The 22,668-nt window shown below is 47.8% G+C and overlaps 2 protein-coding genes across 4 annotated transcripts in view; both read right to left on the bottom strand.

Annotated features, from left to right (window-relative positions):
- Positions 1–22,668, bottom strand: part of NELFB (negative elongation factor complex member B) — a 125,229-nt gene that overhangs the window by 58,068 nt on the left and 44,493 nt on the right. The gene's annotated exons all lie outside the window — the stretch shown is intronic.
- The window catches only part of LOC138729120 (discoidin domain-containing receptor 2-like), a 45,689-nt gene continuing 23,370 nt past the window's right edge, over positions 350–22,668 (bottom strand). For 2 of the 3 annotated variants that reach the window (XM_069873082.1, XM_069873083.1), the window contains exons 7-17: positions 19,860–20,046; positions 16,420–16,666; positions 15,093–15,185; positions 14,436–14,593; positions 14,016–14,211; positions 12,594–12,838; positions 9,478–9,599; positions 8,921–9,118; positions 5,479–5,713; positions 3,953–4,102; positions 351–2,770 (exon numbers count right to left, since the gene is read on the bottom strand). In XM_069873082.1, the coding sequence (XP_069729183.1) occupies positions 2,630–2,770; positions 3,953–4,102; positions 5,479–5,713; positions 8,921–9,118; positions 9,478–9,599; positions 12,594–12,838; positions 14,016–14,211; positions 14,436–14,593; positions 15,093–15,185; positions 16,420–16,666; positions 19,860–20,046 (1,972 nt within the window). In that variant the 3' untranslated portion in view covers positions 351–2,629. Of the gene's footprint in view, positions 2,771–3,123; positions 3,162–3,952; positions 4,103–5,478; positions 5,714–8,920; positions 9,119–9,477; positions 9,600–12,593; positions 12,839–14,015; positions 14,212–14,435; positions 14,594–15,092; positions 15,186–16,419; positions 16,667–19,859; positions 20,047–22,668 lie in introns of all 3 variants that reach the window. The other variant, XM_069873084.1, reaches the window with a different exon arrangement.

Raw genomic sequence — 22,668 nt, 5'->3', positions numbered from 1 at the left:
TCGGATCATCGTTGTGGCCTCCTCTGGACTCGCCCCATGTCCTTCCTGTGCTGAGGACTCCAGAACTGGACACAAGGCTCTGGTGAGGTCTCACCAGAGAGGAGCAGAGAAGAATCATTTATTTAGGTGCCCATACTCCACCCAAAATTATATCTGAGGAGATAATAAATGCCCAACGGTGCTCAGGCCAGCATCTTCCCAGCACTTCCAGAAGCTCCCTCCAGAGCTTGCTCTTCTAAATAGTCAGTGACTGCTCCTTCCAAACCAGAGGACACGTACTTACCTAAGAGATACTGGATAATCGGACCAAAATATCTGTCCTCAGTGCAGACACCTGAGTAAAAAAGTAGAAATTCGCTTTTGTCAAGGTTATCATTAAAATTTATTGATACGAGAGAAACTTCGTATGTCAACATGTCAACAGAGGAACAGCATGTCCCGACAAAACAGAAGCACTAAGGCCGTCCAGGTGACGTCACAGCGCTCTGGTACCTCTACACTCCGAAGGGCACAAGATCACATGCACGGCCAGGTGTCACCCAGGCCCATTTTCTAGGACAGGACAACAATACTCCAGAAACACAATCGACGTGTGCTCTGCCAGCCACCAGTGCCTGATGGGCTGCAGAAGGGACCACGCTGGCCTTGACTCCCCCCGCCCGGCTCCAGACGGAGCACGCGGCCCCTCAGGTCGAAGGAGGAAAAATACCTGTCTAGGGGTGAGATTCACCCAAGCCCATGAGGCCCTCGCAGGGAGAAGAGAGAACTCAGACTCCTGGCTCCGCAGAACATAAAGGGGGCTTGAAGGAGCTGCTGGGATGAAGAAGCCCACGTGCATCCAAGGAAATCCCAGGCTGGGGCTGCAGCAGGACACGGTGCTGTCAGAGGAGCTGCACCTGGGAAACTCCAGGGGCAGACAGAGCCACGCCACCCTCCATCCTGCCACCCACCAAGTCAGAAACAGCTTTATTCTTTCAACATAACGACTATCCTTGTATTCTGACCCTCTCTCAGCAGTGCCCTCTTGCAGAGCTTGCAGCACAGACAGCTATTGACGCTACGCTTGTGCCCAAGAGTTTAAAGATATTTATCTTTACTGGAAATATATGCTGTTAAATAAAAAAGTCACGTGCTGAGCTTTCAGCTTCTCCCAGCTTGTGAAATATCTGCTTTGGTCCTAAGTATCTTGCTAAATAATTAGAGAGGGAACAGCAGAGTATTCCCCAGGCACCTGGTAAATCCACAAAGGATTTATTGTAGAAATGAGCTGAATTTTCTAACTCACTCCAAATGGATTTCAGAGCCATCTAAAACCCTCCACAGAATGAGCCTTTTGTGACATGACAAACAAAAACCAACCCCAAGTTCAATGAGTAAATTGTCCTGCGTGGCGCCCAAAAATAAAAGGCAAACCCAAACCCAGGGGATTTGTCAGCCTCATCTCCCACGGCTGCCAGATCTGATCTCGGCAGGAAAGGAGCCTGGGCTGCAGGGCGTCTGCGTGGCTGATGGCGCTAACCCCGCTGCCGACCTGAGGAACCATTGCTGGTGCCAGACACACGTACCTGAGCACGCGTGTGCACACGTGTGTGCCAGAGACGACCCGTGTGCTGCTGTTTCTCCCCTCGTGTGAGCCATGACAAGTGACATAGCGGGTTCCACTCTCAGCCATCCCATTTCACTGAATCTAAGTTCCCTCTGCACAGGTAACAGCATTGACTTAGAGATCTCATATTAATGGGTACTTATACAGGATTAATTGCACATCAGTCCATTGTGGCTACAAGTTCATTAGGCTAATTAATCTACATAGTGACAGTAGTACAGTATCAGCTACTTTTCAATACAAACTCCCTACCCTAGCCTTAATCTGTAGGTCAGAAGATCTTCCACCGCAGTGACCTTCCTATGACCTTGAACATTCATTTTCAACAATTTTTCTAGAAAAAAAAATCCAGTGTGGGGAAAACGCACATATAGAACAAAAGCAGTGCTTAACAACCACAGGAAAAAAGAACATGATCTTGGACTCTTCCATCAGCGTCCTCCGTAGACCCTGGTAGCATGACTTCCAAAGGGTTGCTAAACCCAGCTCCGGTAGTTCTCAAGTCCATTAAACCGTTCCCTAGCTCTAGACGTCTCTAGTCTCTCACTATACATACTGCCTGCAGCAAGAGCAGACAGGAACACTTGCTAATGTGCACAAGACTTCCATTTGACTCAATGGAATAGTTTTAGAAGAACGAAGTCTTTACTTCTAGAAATCTGTTCTTGAGTGGTAGCGCTCTCACCGGCTGGAGGCTTCCTATTCCACCCAGGAGAGAGCTCCAAGTCCCTCCAAGTTTTACTCATTCATTTTGCCCAAAGGTGTACGGGTATCTAAGAAAACCTCTCTCACAGTATTCCCAGGAATTGATTCAGAAGAGGAGATGATTTTCCAACCAAATGAGTTCCTCTGGTCCTGCGTGCCAGCCCATGGCCAATAGAATGAGCAGCTGCCATGGACGTCTCAACTTAAATATGGAACAGTCAAGGGAGGAGAGCAAGGTGGCCTGACCATCTTCCTGTGAGGTACAGGCAAAGAGACACCAGAGTCACTCTGTCCTGTTCTCTGCCTCTGTTTCTGGAGTCAAATGTTTGATTCCATTTGTTCTAGCAGGAAGTGGTGAATCATGTCAAAAGTGGGACGATCTTTTATATCCCTGCTCCAACATTTCAGCATCAGGTCAAACACAGGGTTAGGACACAGAGGAGTCTGGGAGAGATAGATCTGAAAGGAAGAAAAACACAGAAAAACATTTCAGTCGCCTTTCTGTAAAAGAACTGAGCCTCTGCTCAACTAAAACCAAAAGGACAGTTTCATTCTGGGTTTACAAGACAAGACCATCATGCAAATGTTTGAAATCCACTAAGCGTGACGCTGGTGGTGAAGTCTCCATGGAGCTCGGGCACCACCTCAAACGGCACCGCAGACACTCTGCCAACTTGTTTGATGAGCTGGTCACAAAACACTCCTTTGTCCCCCAGGAAACATGAACGCTTCAGAGGTTCCTCTTCCAAGTGACAACAAAACACAAACCAACACCAAACTGACCACAATAAAATCCAAATGCTTTCACTCACCGTAGACAACCCATGAGGCTTTCTAAGCATCGTGACAGCTTGTTAGCAGAGACAGAAAAAACACCTTTTAGAGCTTAGCTAAAGCACAGCTTGGCAGATTTCTTTTCCCCTCTCATTTCAACACACATCTTTTAGGCTCTTCACTAAATCATTAGTATTTGTGAGACAGTGACTAAAGCCTTCTATTATTTTATTCCCCTTGATCCTTTGACTTGTTTGGTGCTAAACTTGAATTTTTGGCAGCAAACAACTGGCACTCCAGTTTTTTGGGTACAGTGCTCCTTGGTACTGGGGTGCTGGGTTGTCCTGCACCATCGCTCATGCGGGAAGCAGCAGGGGAAGGAACAGTCGTGCCTGGGACTCAGTAAGAGAGGACAGTGACACAGGGAGGTCTTTCAGCAACCAGAGATGGCCAACAGCTTCTCAGGAGTATCTGAACCCGGGGCACTAGCAGCTCCTCCTTCCCCACCTCAGTAAGTGCTTCCTCATCTTTCAGAGAAAAGACTAGTGGTAGAGACAAAGGAAAAGAGCAGAAGGATTGTGTCGGAGAGCATGGAGAAGGTAAGAGAACAGTGCATCAAGGGATGATTGAAACCAAGGTGGCTTATAAGGAAGAAGCACTGGACAGAGCCAAGAGGTTATTCCAGTGGGACTCCAAGAGAGGAAAGCTGGTGCAATGAGCCTGGAGGAAGGGGAAGAGAGACGGGACACGCTTGAAAAGATGAGCAGTAGAAGCAGAGACTTCCACAGAGGAAGTAAGGCCAGCAGAAAGGCTCTGGGGAGATCCACTTGGATATGGAGGTAGAAGAGGTCACATTTGCTTTCTTACCTGCCTGCCCTGGCTCCGGAAGAACTCTCCTGTGTTCTCAATGACCTGCTCATCTGAGAGGAGGCTGTACGGCTGCTCCTTACACAGTGTGAACATCTCCCAGAGGGTGACTCCGAACGCCCAGACATCGCTGGCTGTGGTGAACTTGCCCTGTGAACAGAATAGATATTGTGAGCCTGGGTTGCTAACAGAGCATGTTCAGCACTTTGGCCTCCACTCCCTGCAGCTAAACACGAGGATGCAGAATCCATACCTGGGTAAATACTCTCAAAAAGAGACATCACAGCAGATGACCCACTCTCAGCAATGCACAAACTGGCCCAAGCACAATATTATTGCTTTGTGGAGCAGAAGCACGTCTGTGGCCCCCCTGGGACAGCTCTAAGAAGGGGCAGCTTTCACTGGGCCAAACCTCTTGAAACAGGGAGCAAGTCTCTGAGAAAGCCAGAGACTACAGTCCCTCCTGAGAAAGTCTTTGTCTGCAGCAGTAGGAAAATCGACTATGGGAGGAGGGAGGATAGCTGCGGCCTACCTCCACCCCAAACACAGCAGTGCAGCATGAAAAAGCCTTTGAACTGGAAGCAAAGCCCTGAGGGTGAACGCAGAGCCAAAGCAGACTCCAGACTTTTAGAGAAAGGCCAAGATAATTTGGATCTTTGCACATGTAAGAAGTCGGTGACAGTCTGCTCGTTGTCCCCGTTTTCCATCTTCGAAAAATGTGCCCTAACTGGCCGTGTTTGGAACAATGCGTTTGTGAAGAAGTAAAAAGAAGCTGAAGATTGCTCAGAAAATAACAACTCGGGGCTGGAGGGCCTGTTTGAGCAGAAAACATCTAAGACCCAGATTGCCCAGGCTTATCTGGCAAGCTTAGCAGGCTCTCAGCGTCTGGAAGATGCTCACACAAGGAAGATGGAAGTGACTTTTACAGTTTAGATGCAGCTGGAACCAGGAAAACAGGGTGAAATTAGAAAAGTGCCGGCCTAACAGCCTTTATAGCAGAGGTAATTACCATTTTTCTGGGTACTCAGAGTGTTTTAAGAAAGTAACCAGGTGATCTCACCAACTAGTTCAAGAAAGAAATATCAGGCTGAATATCAAGGAACTGCCATCTGCAAACTGGATGTGGTTGGGCTGCTGAACAATCTCCTAAGGGGCGGCAGCAGGACCCTTAAACAGAAACCAAAACCCCAACCTCAAAACCAGACTTGGCATTTGAAACTCGTGCAGTTCTGTCCCTGTCCCTCTCAACTTCACAGCTGGGGAAATGAGCACAGAAAGGCAACTTCTTTATGATTCTAAAAGGGATCCAGAATGCCAGGCGCAGAACAGGAATTATGCCCTACATGATCTGTGCTGTATCTGCACGGACATGCTCCTTTTCCAGGATCATAGGTTCTACCTAACCGAAGGAACATCTGCAGTGTATGTTTTGACGCTATGTGGACCGTTACACACATGTGTCACTATTTCAGGGGAATGAAAAAAAACAGAGGAAGGGAGAGAGAATGGTTTTGTGCAGTCCCTACCAGGAGGATGCTCTCCCAGGCCATCCAGCGTATGGGCAGTACAGCTCGTCCCTGGATACGGTAGTAATCGCCGCTGTAGAGATTCCTGCTCATGCCAAAGTCTGCGATTTTGATGGTGTAGTTGTTCCCCACCAGGCAGTTGCGAGTTGCCAGATCTCTGTGCACAAAGTTCAGAGATGCTAAATACTTCATTCCAGAGGCAATCTGGGTGGCCATGTACAGCAGGTTGGAGTAGCTGCAGTAAAAGAGAACACAACGAGGGAAAAAAAAATCAATACAGCTCCCCACATTCAACTCGTTCCTCCTTGCATTTGAGGTATCACGGTGACCCAATTTACCTTTTCCCTAACAGGGGAACTACACTGCCTAGTTTGCAGCACCAACGCCCCCGCCTGCCAGGCTCAGCCGAGCTCGAGCCGACTGAGAAAGAACAGACAGGCTGTCCCTGAAATTCAGGGCCCTTCCAATGTGACATCCCTTAGCTTTTCAAAGACATTTTGCATCAAAGCACCAACTTTTTGCAGACAGACGTGAAAAATGAAGCTGCACAATCTCAGATTCTTGTATCTAAAAAACTGCTTTGTTTGGTATTTCAAACACTGCCACTATCGCATGCTTACGTTAATGTAAGTACATCATTTAACGTTAACATTAGCTTACTTTTTTAGTATGTTTAATACTACTGAAAATAGAACCAGAGGCATTTTCATCTAATATAATTTTAGTTCCCCTGTTGGCAAAATGAATCACAGAACAGTTTGGGTTGGAAAGGACCTCAAAGCCCATCCAGTTCCACCTCCTGCCATGGGCAGGGACGCCTCCCACTGGATCCAGTTGCTCAGAGCCCCATCCAACCTGGCCTTGAACATCCAGGGATGGGGCAGCCACCCCTGCTCCGGGCAACCTGGGCCAGGGCCTCCCCACCCTCACAGCAAAACATTTCTTCCTAAGATCTCACCTAAATATCCAGACAGAATTTGGACCATCTGACTTTCATCATTCTCCACACACTGTTACGCTGTGATGCTTGGCTTGTTTCCCACTGTGCATGCTCAAACGCTTCCCACAACCAAGCATTTGTCACAATAAATTGTTCACAGTTAGTATTTCTCTGATAAAGCTCACAAAAAGAAAGCCTTAGTCTCCTCCTCCTTGTGTTCTGGGGGCAATGAGAAAAACACTACCATATTATCCAAATTACACTAATGTAATGCATCTAATGACAACAGAGCCAACCTAGCTGCTCTAATCAATAGCTAAGCTATTGCTATAGAGATTTAAAGGCAGCCCCTGGCAGAGCACTGCCAGGAGGGGGCTGGGCACCCCTTTCCTCCCAGCCTTTCAGCACAACTCAGCCAGGTGCCGCTCAGCTTGGGTCCACACTCAGCTCGTCATTTCTCCTGATCTGGGTGGATCGGTTGTGCCCTCGGATCAGGAACTCTGCCACCCACTTGTACTATGTCATAGAATCACAGAATCACCAGGTTGGAAGAGACCCACTGGATCATCAAGTCCAACCATTCCTATCAAACACTAAACCATGTTCCTCAGCACCTCATCCACCCGTCCCTTAAACACCTCCAGGGAAGGTGACTCAACCCCCTCCCTGGGCAGCCTCTGCCAGTGCCCAATGACCCTTTCTGTGAAATATTTTTTCCTAATGTCCAGCCTAAACCTCCCCTGGTGGAGCTTGGGGCCATTCCCTCTCGTCCTGTCCCCTGTCACTTGGAAGAAGAGGCCAGCTCCCTCATCTCCACAACCTCCTTTCAGGTAGTTGGAGAGAGCAATGAGGTCTCCTCTCAGCCACCTCTTCTCCAGGAAGAGTCAACCTGGTGCTGGCTTCTCACACAGGAGCAGGCTCAGCCTCCAGACCCAACCTCCTCCCTTCAGTTGTCTCCCTAGGACTTGCTCTTCCCACTCTGGAAGCCCAGTTTCTCCTGGCTCGTCCCCAGGGTCCCACCAGCAGCTCTCTGTTTTGCCTCCTGCCCTTCTGCTCAGTAAGCCCTGCAGGGTTCGATGCGTGGGGCTGTGCATACAGAGGGGCAGGGCAGGAGGCACCTCAGCAGACTCTTCTTCATGATGAAGACAGAAGCAGCAGGCAGATGTATTCCAAATACCAGAGAGCCATAAGGACTGAAAATTGTGAGGCCTCTGAAGGACGGGGCTCGTCACCACATTTGGTGAGCTAAGTATTGAGCTGAGAGTCAAGTGGGATGGCTGGACCTTGCCATGTCCATGACCCACCCCCACACAGCAGTGGAGCTGAGCTGCACTCTTTGGCAGGGGGGTTCATTCTGCTCTCACTAAACAACTCCTTTATAGTGATACCTGAGCTCGTCAGACCGCCTCCCTTGAATGTGAAACCGTATCTGGCTGGAAGGGACAAAAGGAGAGGTGGAAGGATCAGCTGGACAGAAAGAAAAACTATGGGTAGAGCCATGTAATGGAAACCGAGGAAGAATGTGAGTAACGGTGCTGAGGTCAGATGAGAGACGAGGAGGAGATAAAAGAGAAAGGATAGTTTAAGGCTTTGGCCAGGAAAAAAAGCCACAAGTCTAAAGGTGAAAGCTGATTCAGAAGCGCAAAAGGGACAGGAGACTGGAGAGAGATGGAATACGTTTCTACTCTGATGCAAACCCTCTCCAATCCTACAGTTCCTGGTGTGCCAGGATTGTAGGTTGCCAGTTTAACAGGATCACTGACCACTGCCAACCACTGCTGGAGACACTTGTGGTGTCTTGCCATGGTAAGACCCAGCCACCCCCTGTCCTGTTCATCAACAAAACTCGCTCTCCCGAGCTGCCCTGCTCCAACTACAAACAAATCTAATCCTTTGTGAGGGCACATGCCAAAGGCTGCACAACGCAGCGATTCCCCATCAGTGCAGGTTACTCCATCAAGCAGAACACATTAGTCAGAAGAATTTCTGCAACAGCAGAGATGTTTTTATGTTAGATTTAATCCTTCCAGAGGAGGGAGACAAGTGCCAGCACTGATTATCAAATATTCTCCTTCCGTTTGCCAATGAGATCTCTCCTTAGTAAAGCTCCAAACTCAACTCCTCTCACGTAATATTTCTTAGACAATCTTCTTAAAAGCCTCGGAGTCATTCTTGACTTTCATCCCAAAACCCAGGCTGTAATGCAATTGGATTCCCGCATTAATGAAATATTTGACACAGACTCAGTAACGTAAACAGACGGCCACACCAGTAAATATCTAAGATGGTCACTGTGAGCAGAATGGCCCATGGTGAGGGACACAACACTGAACACAGACCTCCAGTGACCTCAAGAACAACCTCTCACGCAAACCAGGAGCAGCACCCGCAGCATGTGCTGCGATAACGGCTGGGCTGGAGGAAATTCACTGAAAGGCCCAGAAGACGGAACTGCTAGCTCCATATTGATGATTTGTCCCAAATACGGGCAGCTCCTCTTACCTGACACATGGAATATTGTTTGAAATGGCAAATTTGCTGTAGATCTCCCTCTGTGACAGGAACTGGTTGAGGTCTCCATTTTCCATGTACTCTGTTATCATGCACAGTGGGTCATCACGCACACACACCCCCAGAAGCCGGATGATATTTGGGTTCTTCAGCCGTGACATGATCTTGATCTCCTTCAGGAAATCATTCCTTGTAAAACAGAAAACAGGTTAAAATCCCAATCTATTCCTTTGTCTAAGGAAAGCAGAAATAGCGTGTAAGGAAAACTCTGTTCAGAGCTGTTTACACATCTGCATGCAGCAAGTTTGAAAGCTGGTTCTGTCCTCGCGTTCAAGACTGACCCCACCTCCAGCAAACAGGATTAATACAGCGTTGAGGTGTGACATAGTTCTACCCCTTCCTCCAGTCCCTGCTTGTGTCCCGTTCCTTACATGAACACACAGAACGTACACCAGAGACACATGACATCAGGGCTAACCTATGTGAAACTGTTGCTTGGAGAGCATTTGTTTTCTTTCTCAGATGGTTGGTGTTGCAGATGTGCTTACCTGGCTGTTTTGTTGACATCTGATCTCAACATTTTCACTGCTACAAGAACTGGCTGGTGAGTGAACTCTGTAGATGGGACTCCCAGGAATTCCAGCAAGCCATCGGCTTCACAAAGGTGCACCTGTGGGGCAGAAAGCAGAGGCAACTAGGAGTATGCACAGGCCAAAAATCTGAAGAAAACAACATCACATTGAGGTCACCAGTTTGGTCACCGCTGGCAGAACAACCGAGTGAACGGCCTAACGAAGGTGATTGTTCTGATCAGAAATAGCCACAGGTTGGCCCGAGATCTTGGACAAAGCGCGTACGTGCACTGCACAGCCCACCACGCCGGAACGGAGCTGGATTGCAGCCTGATAGGTTCCCAGTGCACTGAGTTTACTGTGGGCCTGCATTTTGGTGCAGTTGACTTGGCAGCTCCAGCAGCTACTGGAGATGATCAGGAAGGCAACTGTGTCTGGCGTTGTCTGCTTTACTCTGCACGTGCATGCAAACAGCGCAGCTGCAGCAGGTTTGGCATGTACAGCACGTGCCACCAGCCAGGAACTGTCCTGCAGCTTGGCTGCAGTCACCACCCAAACTGAGGAGCTTCTGGAATTACAGACAGCTATGAAGCCCTCCGTTTCCAGGAGAAAAGCCTATGTGCCTGTGTGCCCATCCCTGTGTGTGACGTGAATGCTTCACTTATGAACAGAGCCAGAGATGAATACTCTGGTGACATATAGATTGCCGAGTTTCTTCAAATAAATGAGTAAAGACATAAAATTACTACCAGTTGTATAAAAAATGACATGACAAGACATTTGCCTAAGGAGTTACTCAACGCATATTCAGCTGGAGAACTGGGCAAGAGATGCTGGAGTGGGGAAAGTAGACAGACTTGAGTGTGTGGGATAGGAAAAAGGACTGGAAGAGGGGAGTAGACTGGATGTGTCACAGACTTGCAGTGGTGACGGGAATATAATGGGGGCTTAATGAATTTTATACAAAGAAAGCACAAGAACTTACACAACAAGCATGGTGAAGAGAAAATGGAGACAACAGAAAACTGGGACAAACCCACAGAACAGAAACAAAGCACAAGGATGCTGCTGCAGTTGCATGGAGAACAGAAGCCACTGTGGCAGAAGGCAAGTCAGGAATAGGGAAGAGCAATGGCACTAAGCAGATGTATTACAAGCACAGATGATGTGTCCCTGAGTCCACAGAGTGGGTGGCTGGGAGCAAGGGAGAAAAAGGCTTGAAAGGGAAGGAAGCTTGAGGGGAGAGGTGAAAAAAAAGCCATGAACCGTGGTGGGAGAAGCAAGACAGCACGGTGTAGCAGAGAATCATAGAATAACCAGGTTGGAAGAGACCCACCGGATCATCGAGTCCAACCATTCCCATCAAACACTAAACCATGTCCCTCAGCACCTCGTCCACCCGTCCCTTAAACCCCTCCAGGGAAGGTGACTCAACCCCCTCCCTGGGCAGCCTCTGCCAGTGCCCAAGGACCCTTTCTGTGAAATATTTTTTCCTAATGTCCAGCCTAAACCTCCCCTGGTGGAGCTTGAGGCCATTCCCTCTCGTCCAGTCCCCTGTCACTTGGGAGAAGAGCCCAGCTCCCTCCTCTCCACAACCTCCTTTCAGGTAGCTGGAAAGAGCAATGAGGTCTCCCCTCAGCCTCCTCTTCACCAGCTTCGTTGCTCTTCTCTGGACTCGCTCCAGAGCCTCAACATCCTTCTTATGGTGAGGGGCCCAGAACTGAACACAGGATTCGAGGAGCGGTCTCACCAGTGCCGAGTACAGAGGGAGAAGAACCTCCCTGGACCTGCTGGTCACGCCGTTTCTGATCCAAGCCAAGATGCCATTGGCCTTCTTGGCCACCTGGGCCACTGCTGGCTCCTGTTCAGTCGCTGTCAACCAACACCCCCAGGTCCCTCTCCTCCAGTGGAGAAAAAGTGGAGAGGAGTGGAGCAAAGCATATTATCATGACTGTGCTGGTAAAGACTAAGGAGTTAAGAACGTGAGAAGGGAGAACATGATGCTGCACATTTGTCAAAGCAAGAGAAAGGGGCTGTGATGCGAGGAAAGGAACAGGAATCAATCTCTAGCAAACAGCTGCTGCTGTTTGCAAACAGCTGCTGCTGTTTGCCAACACAAAGGAGGAGAATACTTTGACAGTTGCTAGGAGGACAGGAACAAGAGGGAAGGAGAAACCAGAAGAACGACAATGAGAAAAAAAGCGTCTCTTTCACTTTTGGAGCACAGTCCAAGACAGGGGAGGGTACACGCAACAGCAGAAGGGACTGCACCAACAGCCAGGTGAAGAGGTTGAGGATGTTAGCACTTTGTCAACATACTGTGATCCAGAAAGAAGTGAGGGGGACAGGGGAAGGGCTGAGGTACGGAATGTATACAGTCAGGAGGAAAGAACTACTGACTTTGCCAAAATGGTGTAGAAACAAAGCAGAAGAGATAAGGTGAAACCATTCACAGCTTGAAAGCAGCTCAAGGAGTAAAGAGAAAGCTTTAGCAGATGATAGATACCATCCTGCCCAAGGATTCTGACATAAACCGGGGCTTGAGCAAGCAGCAGTGATAGAGAACGTGTGAGGGGATCACAGTGCCTGGGAAATGTCTGTCTTTGCTTGGGCCAGTGCAAGCCTCATCAGAACCTCCACCTGTTAATGTGAAAGCTGTTTTTACAACTAGGATCAATCTGTCCTGGTTGGAGTCACTGCTATAGTTTTCAAACTCACACAACTAAAGGTGGGTGACAGACACTGCACGTTCAGGACAACCATGAAACAGTCTGAATGCCCACCCCTAGGCCTTTGCCATAGCGTCATGAATGAGGATAGAGACACCAAACAGAAGTTTGCAGAGCTCATCTGTTGAGAAAGTCTCAGGTGGTGCCAAGCAGCAGCCTCACAGGTGCAGAACAGGGCTCTCTGAAGCCTGCCTTAAGGGACATCAGCTTTCCCCAACAGCAAAGCCACGTATTAATTAAAATACTATTACGTAGGCGTCTCGGCCCCCAGATATGAAGCGGCGCCAGAGAGGCAGCTCAGAAGTCCCACTGTACCAAGCATCGCCTTTCTGTTGGAGGAAATGCAGAAGAGAATGGCTGTACCTCTCCAAACTGTCCTTCTCCCAGCTTCTCCTTGAGCCGTAGCTGCTGCCGTGGGAATTCACCCACTGAGATGTCCTTCTTGGTAAGCGAATCCACGGTGAGGGCTGGGACTGCGTACATGTTGTTGCCAGTCACACCTTGCAGGTGGACAATGTCTGTTTCGGCGTAGTGAGGAACATTGTTCTGAAAGCCTTGGTGAGGAGTGGACTTGGTCAGGTCAGGTTCAGCGTAGTCCCCACTGCACACTAAGAGGAAACCACAGACAGGTGGAGTCAGACACACTCGCTCCCATAAAACCAGCGTGGCCTGGCTTTCTCTCCTCCCAGTCCTGCAGACCTCAGGGAATTCAGCCTAGCCGCACGCCCTAGCTTGTACCGAGGTACATCCAGAATGAAGACTCTGCTTTGTTTGAACAAAAGCTTAAATCAGAACAAGCCACACTTCTGCAGACACCAGAATACCTGCGAGGTGCCAGTGGATTCATGTTAAACAGCCACCTGCTCTATCCAGTTATGAGCACTAAAGTCCTTGCCCAGACACAGGGGCATGAGTCTGTAGTGGTTTCCTGTTTCTGATTCATCCTGAAGATGACCTGTTCCCCTTACCTGACGCAGAGGTGTTGTCTGCAATGTCAAACTGGCTCTGGATTCCCTTCCAACTGAGGTTTCCATTTTCCCTGTTAGCACTGCACTGCCTCTTACAGCTCATTCACATAATTATCATGGTGTAACTCTTCATAATTAACTCCTTGCATGGTCGGCGTTACACAGAACATTTGTTCTGCTTCAAATTTACATCCTGACTTGATCCAAATCAACCTCCCTATGCAGCATAATGCTGGACCTTAGCAACTTGTCAGTGCTTGAGGAATCCAACACTGCTCTTCCATTCACTAACCAGCACTGCCATCACAAAAAAGCACTTGGAAATGTTCCCTTCTGTGTGCATCCAAAAGCTCCCCAGGGGATGGAAGCCAGTGCACTGTTGAAAATTCTCTGCTGCATTTCTCTCTGCTTTTTCTGAGGGAATTTCAAAGAGCCCTTGCTGCAGGAAGAGGAGCTAAAGGTCTTCTCCAGCAGGCAATCTGGAGAGCCCAGGAATGCCGCAGGCAGCAACTCTGTTGCCAAGGGCCTGAGACAAACAATTGCCCAAATCAGCTCCTAAAAGCCAACCTGTCTAACTACAAACAGTCTTCAAAGAGAACAACAAAAGGCCTTCTCAAGTAGGGCCAGTGTTCCATCTGCCAAAATGACAGGGCTAAAAAGTTTCAGAGCTCCAGAACACTGCCTTCGGTCCCTGGGTTAGTATTGTTCTGTGCAGGAGTCAGAGAAGGTTCCTTAGACACCAAGAACTGTCACGTTTTAAAACCTGAGGGAAATAACAGAAGCGTAAATGTATAACTTCAGGAGACTATTACATTACCTGAATCCTCTGCACTTTGAGAGAGCTCTGGAAGCTTTTGGAGCAGCGTAGCTGGCTGATGATATTCCAAATCCAGTGGAAAAGCACGTTCGTAGGTGGGATTTGACTGGTGGATCTGGGTCTGGTTGTTGGCAATGGTGTAGCTGTAGAAGGACAGGCGAACTGTGGCGTCCTCTTCCAGGATTCGACGCGGGGCCTGCAGAAGAGAGAAAAATGCTGAGGTGATGCTCAGTCATTAAGTATTGTATTGGCTGTAACCACAGCAATTTCCAGTAACATCTTGGACAGGGCTGACATCCTCCCCTGCTGTGGGAAGAGTTTGAGCTGCTCAGTGGAGCTGGGAAAACCTTGTGCTTCCCACTCTGAGATCACTAGGGTTAATACCAAACTTGTGTCTGCAAAATACCCCTGTTGTATTACCTTTTCCAACCTTTTTTGAACATACTGCTTCCAGAGAATGATGATTATAATCAGCAGGAGCAGAAGAATAATAGCCACAAGGCAGCCCACGAGGATGGAGGTATTGGACTCATCTGCTTTCTCTCCTATCCAGGTGCTGGTTACAGAAGATGTTGTTTCTGCAATCACAGAAGAATGAAGAAGCATCTGGAGTTATCAAAGCACGGGCTGTTATCTGTGCTGGCTAACTGCCTGCAGTCTGGTACAGAAAAGATCTTGGGCAGCTTCCTGAGCATTAATATTAGCTGTGTTCACAATTTGTTCTTATCAGAAATTCTCATTTTGAAGGCTCATAGCCGAGAATGGCGCACAGGAATTCTGCAGTCGGAGACTGTACTTGGCATTGAGACAGAGTCCTGTGATGGATCGGGCAGGCAGTCTCCAGAGCTTGATTGGCTGCACACCTGCCTTCAGCTCACCTGCTCCGAGGCAGCCTTGGCCTGCTGAGGAAAGAGCCGAGGCTGAGGACTGCAAGACGCAGCCCTGTGTGCGAGGGTAAGAAACCAGGGCATGCCCTGATCTCCAGAAATGAAGGGAGAGACTGCGTTAACCAGGATGTTACTGTGAAATTCCTCAACACCTGAGCCCTTGGTATGGCTAAGTAATCAAAGTCCTTACCCCAGGTCCCCTCAGTAACGTTGTACTCTGTTTCCAAAAGATCTGTTGTGCTTGTGGCTACTGTAACGAAATTCGGATTCACGCTCTCCATGTCTGTGGAAAGGAAGGGAAGGTGTCAGCCCAACTGCTCCTTCCAGTTGCCAGCAGTCAGCACAATCCCAACCACCACTGCCCTCCCAAGCAGGACTGGGCTGAGCAGGTCATGAGCAGAGATACCTGCTCACCCAGCACTTCCCAGCACACCTAGAGGAACGAGCTCTTGTGCTGAGAGAGCTGGGGTTGTTCAGCCTGGAGAAAAGAAGGCTCCGAGGAGACCTTATAGTGACCTTCCAGTACCCGAAGGGGCTACAACAGAGCTGGGGAGGGACTGTTTACAAAGGCTTTTAGTGATAGGATGAGGGGCAAATGGGTATAAACTGGAGAGGGGCAGATTTAGACTAGACATAAGGAAGAATTTCTTCACTACTTTCTTGAGAATGGTGAGGCCCTGGCCCAAGTTGCCCAAAGAAGCTGTGGCTGCCCCATCCCTGGAGATGTTCCAGGCCAGGCTGGATGGGCCTTGGGCAGCCTGATCCAGTGGGAGGTGCCCCTGCCCAGGGCAGAGTTGGAACTGCCCTTTAAGGTCTTTAAGGTCTCTTCCAACCCAAACTATTGTATGAGTCTATGATTTTAGCATGATTATAGAATTGTCTCCCGAGGCCAGATCCCGAGTCTGTCTAGTCCATGTGGCTGAGGGGACCCAAGAGGGGCTGTCATCAGCAAGATAAGGAGCAAACTGCAGTCAGAGCACTCCCTTCCTCTGGAATCCACAGTGGATTAGGGACCTTTAACTAAGACCCAGATAATTTAACTGTCAGGGCTGATGGTTTCCTCCAAAATTCTTGTCCATTCCCTTCTAGACCTTTTTATAGCACCTCATGGCACTGACTTCTGTGTCACAGTTAAGACTTGAGGAAAAAAGTCAGCCTCCTATTTTTCTTAATCTAACTTAATCATCATCTGTGAATGCACTTAAATTACTCATAACAAAATATTTAAGAAAGAGAAGTAAAAATCAACCCCATTAGCAGCAGACAGCTGCAGAAGTGCACTACAGTCCAATTTTTGGTTGTCCTGGTTGTGCTCCTGCACACGTGCATCAGTATCGGTCTGAAAAGAATCCACTGCAGACCGGACCTTTCTACCCCTGCTTTCCCCTTCCAACTGTCTCAGTTTCCTCCTTCCAATTATGTGGAGTTAATGCTGTGGGACTATATGTTCTACCCTCCACACCATCTCTTTTGTTCTCCGTGCTCTGCAAGTTCCGCTTGACTGCAGGAACACTCACCTGACTGGAAGGAAATCTCGCTCATCATCATCCAGGTGTCAGCGAAGTAGAAGCGGCAAAGTATGGCTTTACCTACGCGCTGATTGAGGGGGACAGTCACGAACCTCGCGCTGGGGTTTTTGTCATCTAAGACAGTGGCCACTCCAACAGGTTCGGACTCCCAGTCTGCAATCAGCCGCGGTTTGAACAGACACTCCACCTTCTGGAAGATCTTCACTCCCTTGGAAAACATGTTGTTACAATGCACCTAGGAAGAAGACAACATATCAGACAGAAGGAAGATTTATTGAAACCTAAAGAAAAGCCTCAGGGATTTTCCGCTTGTGAAGATTTTCTGTTTCTAATATCTCCCCGTATGAACACTCCTAACCCAGAATGAGTGACTTGTTCCAGTATAGCTTCATCCACTCATAGCGCACAATCATCTGTGCAAAAAAGGATTCTGAAATAGTAATAGTGCTTAATTTGATCTGCAAAAGCCACACTAATGGTCAAGTTTTGGCAGGCTTTTCAAAAGGCCCATATAGAAATGAATTAAACAAACCCTGTACTAATCTAAAGGACCGATTCTCCTTGAACATATATCCTAAGAGGGGAGAGAAAAAACACACCTTGGCTCTGGACTCTTTCAGAAAGCCTTCAGCATCTGCAGCCTAAGTCAGTTTCTTCCAAAAAATGACCAAGTAACATGTACAAGCTGGAGGAGATACCCCTGACATACAGAGCCCTTCTGCTGTGGTTACTCCTCGAAGGCCACAGAGGATCTAAGTCTTCTCTACATCATCACGTAAGCCTGCATCTATCAACCACTCCCGATGGCTCCGTACATCACCAGGTTGGCCCTGCTGCGATGGCACCATCAATGCAGCTAATGAAGCTGGGATTTAAAGTGCAATCACTAACCACTATGTTGCCAAGCTAAGATCTCACTAAAACAAAGGCATCCTCTTCAGACTAAGCAGTTCACAAACGGCTTTCAGGCTGTACCAGGGAGGTTTGTTTTACTCTTCCAAGAGCTGGCAGCAACTTCCTCCCCACCTGCTCTTGGGTTGCACCCAAACCAAGAGGCTCTCCAGTATAAAGGTGTCTCCCTGGGTTGTGGCGCTCATCAACACCAAAGAGCTGGTGCTCTCCTAGGCCTCCAGCACTGCCAAGGAAGCAGGCTCTGCAGAGAGGGGCAAGGTTTGCAGGGATTCTTTACGCTGTCCCACTGTGTCTTCAATGCCGCTCTTGCCCTGCGCCTTTCTAAACCCACTGATGTGACAGTCAAGATTCCACCAGGCAGTCCTGAAGATCTAGACCACAGTATTTTGGCACTGTGGCCAGTGACCAGGAACCAGAAGGAATAAGAGAACCCTTAAAGTCTTCAGTAGCCCTCAGTCTACTCCATTTTCACAGCTGACTGCTGTGGTGGTCTGCCCCTCCCTAGCGACTCTAGGAATTATTCCCTAAGGATGGTGAAGCATTAGCAACTCTGACAACAACAGCTCCTGATCTAAAGGCAGCTCTGAACCCCACTAATTGCTTGGCCCCTGCAAGGTCTTGCAGTGAATAGCACTGAAGCAGCAATGAGGACTGCAGGCCTGATGAGCAGTGAAGAGACAAAAGAAGGGTATTTGCATATAATTAGAAACAGATGAGGCATGGACAACGTTATTGAATAAGGAGAGTCATCCATAACAAGCAGGAAAGCTTGATGGCTGCAATACAGAGTCTGTGCCATATTTGGACAGGAGTTGGATATGTTCACATCTTCAACTGATACAGAGACACTTTCTACTCCAAACACCACCCACAACAGTGCAATTTTATCACATGCAAGGCTAAGTAATTTGCAATGCAGTTGCAGTATTTGCTGACATTTATATTTAATATGTCCTTGGACACTGGGGAAGTTCAGAAGGCTGGGATAAAGCCAACAGGTACGATGATACAAAACCAGTATCTACAGACCACTTAGCCTGTATAAAATAAATGCAAAGCTGAAACAGGCAACAGTCAATAAATAATGAAGAATTATTTATGCCAATCAATACAGCTTTATAATGCTATTCCAGATGAAATAGCCATTTTTATGAGCTTGTGTTTGGTTGATCAGGATGGCTGTGCTTACATGACAGATTTTTGTAAGGCATTTGATTAATTCGCTATAACATCTGACTCCAAGTAGCATAGTGTGAACTTAGGAGTTAGATTAGCTTGATTAAAAGTTGTCAACTACTAAGTAACAAATTTCAAGGCATAAATTCTTCTCTAGGTGTTTTTCTAACATATTCCCAGCTCGAGGTTATTTGCTGCCTTTTACAGTGATCGGAGAAAGACAGTAGAATCACCAGCAATAAAATAAATGGGGAAAAGAAATACCCAAGTTTCCTAAAATAATGCAAAGTTTTCAGGATTCATTTCAGAGTAGTGAACATAGGAACAAAATTTAAGTCATGCTGTCTACACTGGACTTTTATCCTGGACACCAATAACTTTGAACCGACTTGTAGCATGATACCAAGTCTTAGTGAGCACTGGTTCCCTATCCACTGAGTGGGAAGACTGACATGATCCCAAGATTCATAAACAAAGAATCATCCAAAAGCAGGAAATTGGTACCGTTCTTGATGAAAATCCTGTATCCAGTTCCAGTTTCTATTGCTCCAAAAGGGTACTGGCAAAGAAGGAAAGGATTGGGAGGTAGCTACAAAAGCAACCCTGGATCTCACAGGGAAGGCATCAAGAGGTTCAGCCAACTTCATTTACTGAAGTAAAGATTAAGAGAATGGTTTAATCAACAGTGTAGAAGCAGGAAAATTTCTGAGAAGGTAGGACTCTTATTTTTGCCAGCAAAAGCAGGCTAAAAGCCAACAGTTGCAAGTTAAAAATAGACAAAATAGAACTGGGGTAAGTAACCACCAAAACAATTTACTTAAGGATGTAGTGGTTTCTCCTTCATTTGAAATCTCTACAAGAAAAGCCACCAATCCTTTTTAACAGATTCCGCTGATTACTAGAGACTTAAAGTTTGGTTCATCCTTTTCCTGCGTGTTTAAGTAATTTCCCACAGCACAAGCAAAGACTGAGGCATCCAGAGAAAGTTTTGGTCCAAATGGAAGCACCACCACATTCCTTAACCTCAAGGGTAACCCCCAGGACAGTAAGCAGCCTACATCCTAAAATCCATCCCAGCTGCCCAACTGCTGTTTCAGGTGTCTGCTTGTCATCCCTTGAAACCAAATACTGAACAGAGAGCGTCTGAGCTCTGGAGAGGCAAGTTCTCCCCTGCTTCACCTTTCTACATTGGCAAACTTGGGACATCTGCTCAAACTCTGCCTATGTTGGACCCTGGTGCCAGGCACCTTGTATCCTCCTGCTCTGGGAAGAGGACTCCAAGGGGTAATTCTGGAAGCACCCAGCCCCAAAGCTTGCTGGAGCGTGACAACGCCGGCTACCTTCATGGAGGTGAAGTTCCGTGGTCGGTCAAACTGGAATTCCATTTCAACGCAGCCCGTGCTGAAGCTCTCGTTCTTCCAGCCGACATAGTCATAGCCTGGCCACACACGGTACTGGTGGCTCTGCGTGAAGTCGTCCAGTCCAAGCACACCGTCTGTCAGCTGGCCCAGACCACCATACAGGTGCCTAGCAGGAAAGAACCAACAGTTAGGCAGAAGACCAGATTGGAGAGCTCAAATGTGCAAGCACGCGGGTCCTTCAGCTGGTACCAGGGAAGTACTAGTTTATTTACTCTTAACCCACCCAGAACAAGAACTCAGTCCCTGTTCTTATGCAACATCACATTTATTTTCATAGAATCACAGAACGGTTTGAGTTGGAAGGGACCTTAAAGAATATCTAATTACAATCCCTTGCCATGGGCAGGGACACCTCACCCTGGATCAGGCAGGGCTTTGTTCAGACTGGGCTTTTAAAAGCTTTCCCTGCTTGGGAAAAGGCATTTTTACTTTGGTATCAAGCAAAGTCAAGCTATGAATAGAGTTTCTTGAGGATGATAATGGAAACTACAGAAAATGACACTGTCTGCTCTCCAAAGAGAGAGCTTTAATTCCAGCATTCAGGATTCCTGGGGATCCAGTGGGAAAAGTGTGCAGGCAGGCACAGAAAAGCAGGAAAAAAAGCAGTCAGACCACGGACAGTCACCCACCCAGAGGCACTTCAACTGGGACCATCTCTGGCACTGCCCTTGTGCAAGAGGAGAGCGCTATCAGCTCAGTTTCTGAGGTTGATCAGACTCTTCACTCAGGATCCTCCACTCCCTATCTGAGAGTGCAGACCCACCGTACAGCGTTTCAGCACTGCCCCACAGTAGAAGATGCCAGATGTGGGATAACCTTGCCTTTTGGGAGCCATCCCTTGTTCTACAGCAGGAAAAGCACAAAGTTCAGCTGCATTAGTGACTGAACTTGCTCCCTGGACCTCTCTTCAGCTGCCTCTATGTAGGCTTTGTAACGCAGGCTGCGCTGCTGCTACATCCAGTGAAGGTCCCCAAGTCCATTCACCTCCTGTCACTACGGATGCCTTAAACTCCAAAACAGGATCAACAGCTGGGAGAGGCAGATTCCTGCTTCCAGGCCAGTCAGGCATATGACCTAGAGGTTAAGCAGTTTGAAAGTCCTTGCTTTCTGCACCAACCTCTGCAGCTCCCTGACGCTCCACAGCAGATCCATCTTCCTAAGCTGGTGCTAGACAGCAACACCAACACCCTACTGCACATAAAACACTTTTTTTCAGTTAATATTCAATCCCTACTATATCAATGCAGCTTGAAAGCATTGGATATTAACATATAAAGATGTCATTACCTGGTATCTTGCAACATCCTACAAGCAGGAAGAATGCACTTTCCACCCTGTTATTTTAACCCCCAGTATAATAGAACATCAATAAGTTTACAGAAATCACCTCTAAGCACAAAAAAAAAAAAAAAAACAACAAAAAAACCCCAACTTTAGGCAACAGTAGAAGTGTTCAGGAAGTTAGTGACAACTGAAACAAGGCGGGTAATGAAAGCACCTCAAGCCAATGGGTGACACCAGGGCACTGTCAGATCACTCATCAGGCACATTCCTCCAAGCAGCGTATGCTGCCTCAGGAGGATGCCCACGCCCAAGGTTTTCTGAGGTTTCAAGCCACTAAAACACACTCAAATCTGGATTTATAGCAAAGAAAATGGTCACACTAAACATCTGAAAGTTCAGCCAGTTATTTAACATTTCAGATAGAGACCCTTAATGAGCTCTCCCTCCAGGAGAGTCAGCTATTGTGTAAACCAGACCTCAAGATGTCAGTAACGTGCCACCCTATCTCATCTCAGCGATATGAAAAATTAACAGACCTATAATGAGCCATCACGCTCCAGTTACATGAGGCTTTCTGACTCCAAATTGGAAAAGCATCATACCCAAGAAATGTTTACAGTGAGTAATCAGCCACCTTCCTCTCCTAGCACACTGGCAGCAGTGCCTCTGCTGACCCGGCGCTTCTCACAGGGAGTGATGCAGTTTTCCAAGTTGTTTCAAGTCCATCAGAGCTTTGTTTTCAAAAACAATATGTCAAATCTGTCCAGGAGCTCGCAGGTACCAAGCGCAGGCCTACAGTTCAGGTGTTGTGCACTGTCTCGGATGCTGAATTTACCCTGGAGACCTCCTGCAACAGTTTAAGATGCAGTCTGGTAGAGAATGAATTTCAGATACCAAACTGTAGAAGCAACAAAGGCAACAAAGAGGGGAAGGACCTTCACCTGCTCCAGGGACACTGGGACCGCATAAGTAGAAGGTCCAGCCAGTTGTCCCACTCCATTCTGGGGCAACAGAAGAGTAGCAGCATCTTATGATCAGCAGTATCAACGACAGCTTAAGGCTATACCTGAACCAACAGAGAAATCCGTGCAATTAATAGGGTCACAATTACAGACTGAGGACTTCAAGGCAATCCAACACATCAGAACCGTGCCATCACATCATGTAAAGATGGAAGCTATGAACAAAGACAGCACTTAGCCGCATATGTACATACCCTTCTCTTTAAAGGGAAGCAACAACAACTACCAATAATAAAAAAACCTACTTCTTTCCTGTCAGCCTTTGTCAGCTGGGGGAAATGAGTCTGATGCACCTGGAGCCTGTGCCCTCCATGACCAGAACAACTAACGACATGTCAAAGGGCCTGGAACAACAAAGCCACAGAGCTTTGGAGAACTAGCAGGGTAACTTGCAGCTCTGAAGGTCTCAAAGCAGTGTTCGG

The sequence above is a fragment of the Phaenicophaeus curvirostris genome, chromosome 20 (genome assembly GCF_032191515.1).
Source record: "Phaenicophaeus curvirostris isolate KB17595 chromosome 20, BPBGC_Pcur_1.0, whole genome shotgun sequence".
Lineage (NCBI taxonomy): Eukaryota > Metazoa > Chordata > Aves > Cuculiformes > Cuculidae > Phaenicophaeus > Phaenicophaeus curvirostris.
This window is presented reverse-complemented; position numbering and strand designations above follow the sequence as displayed.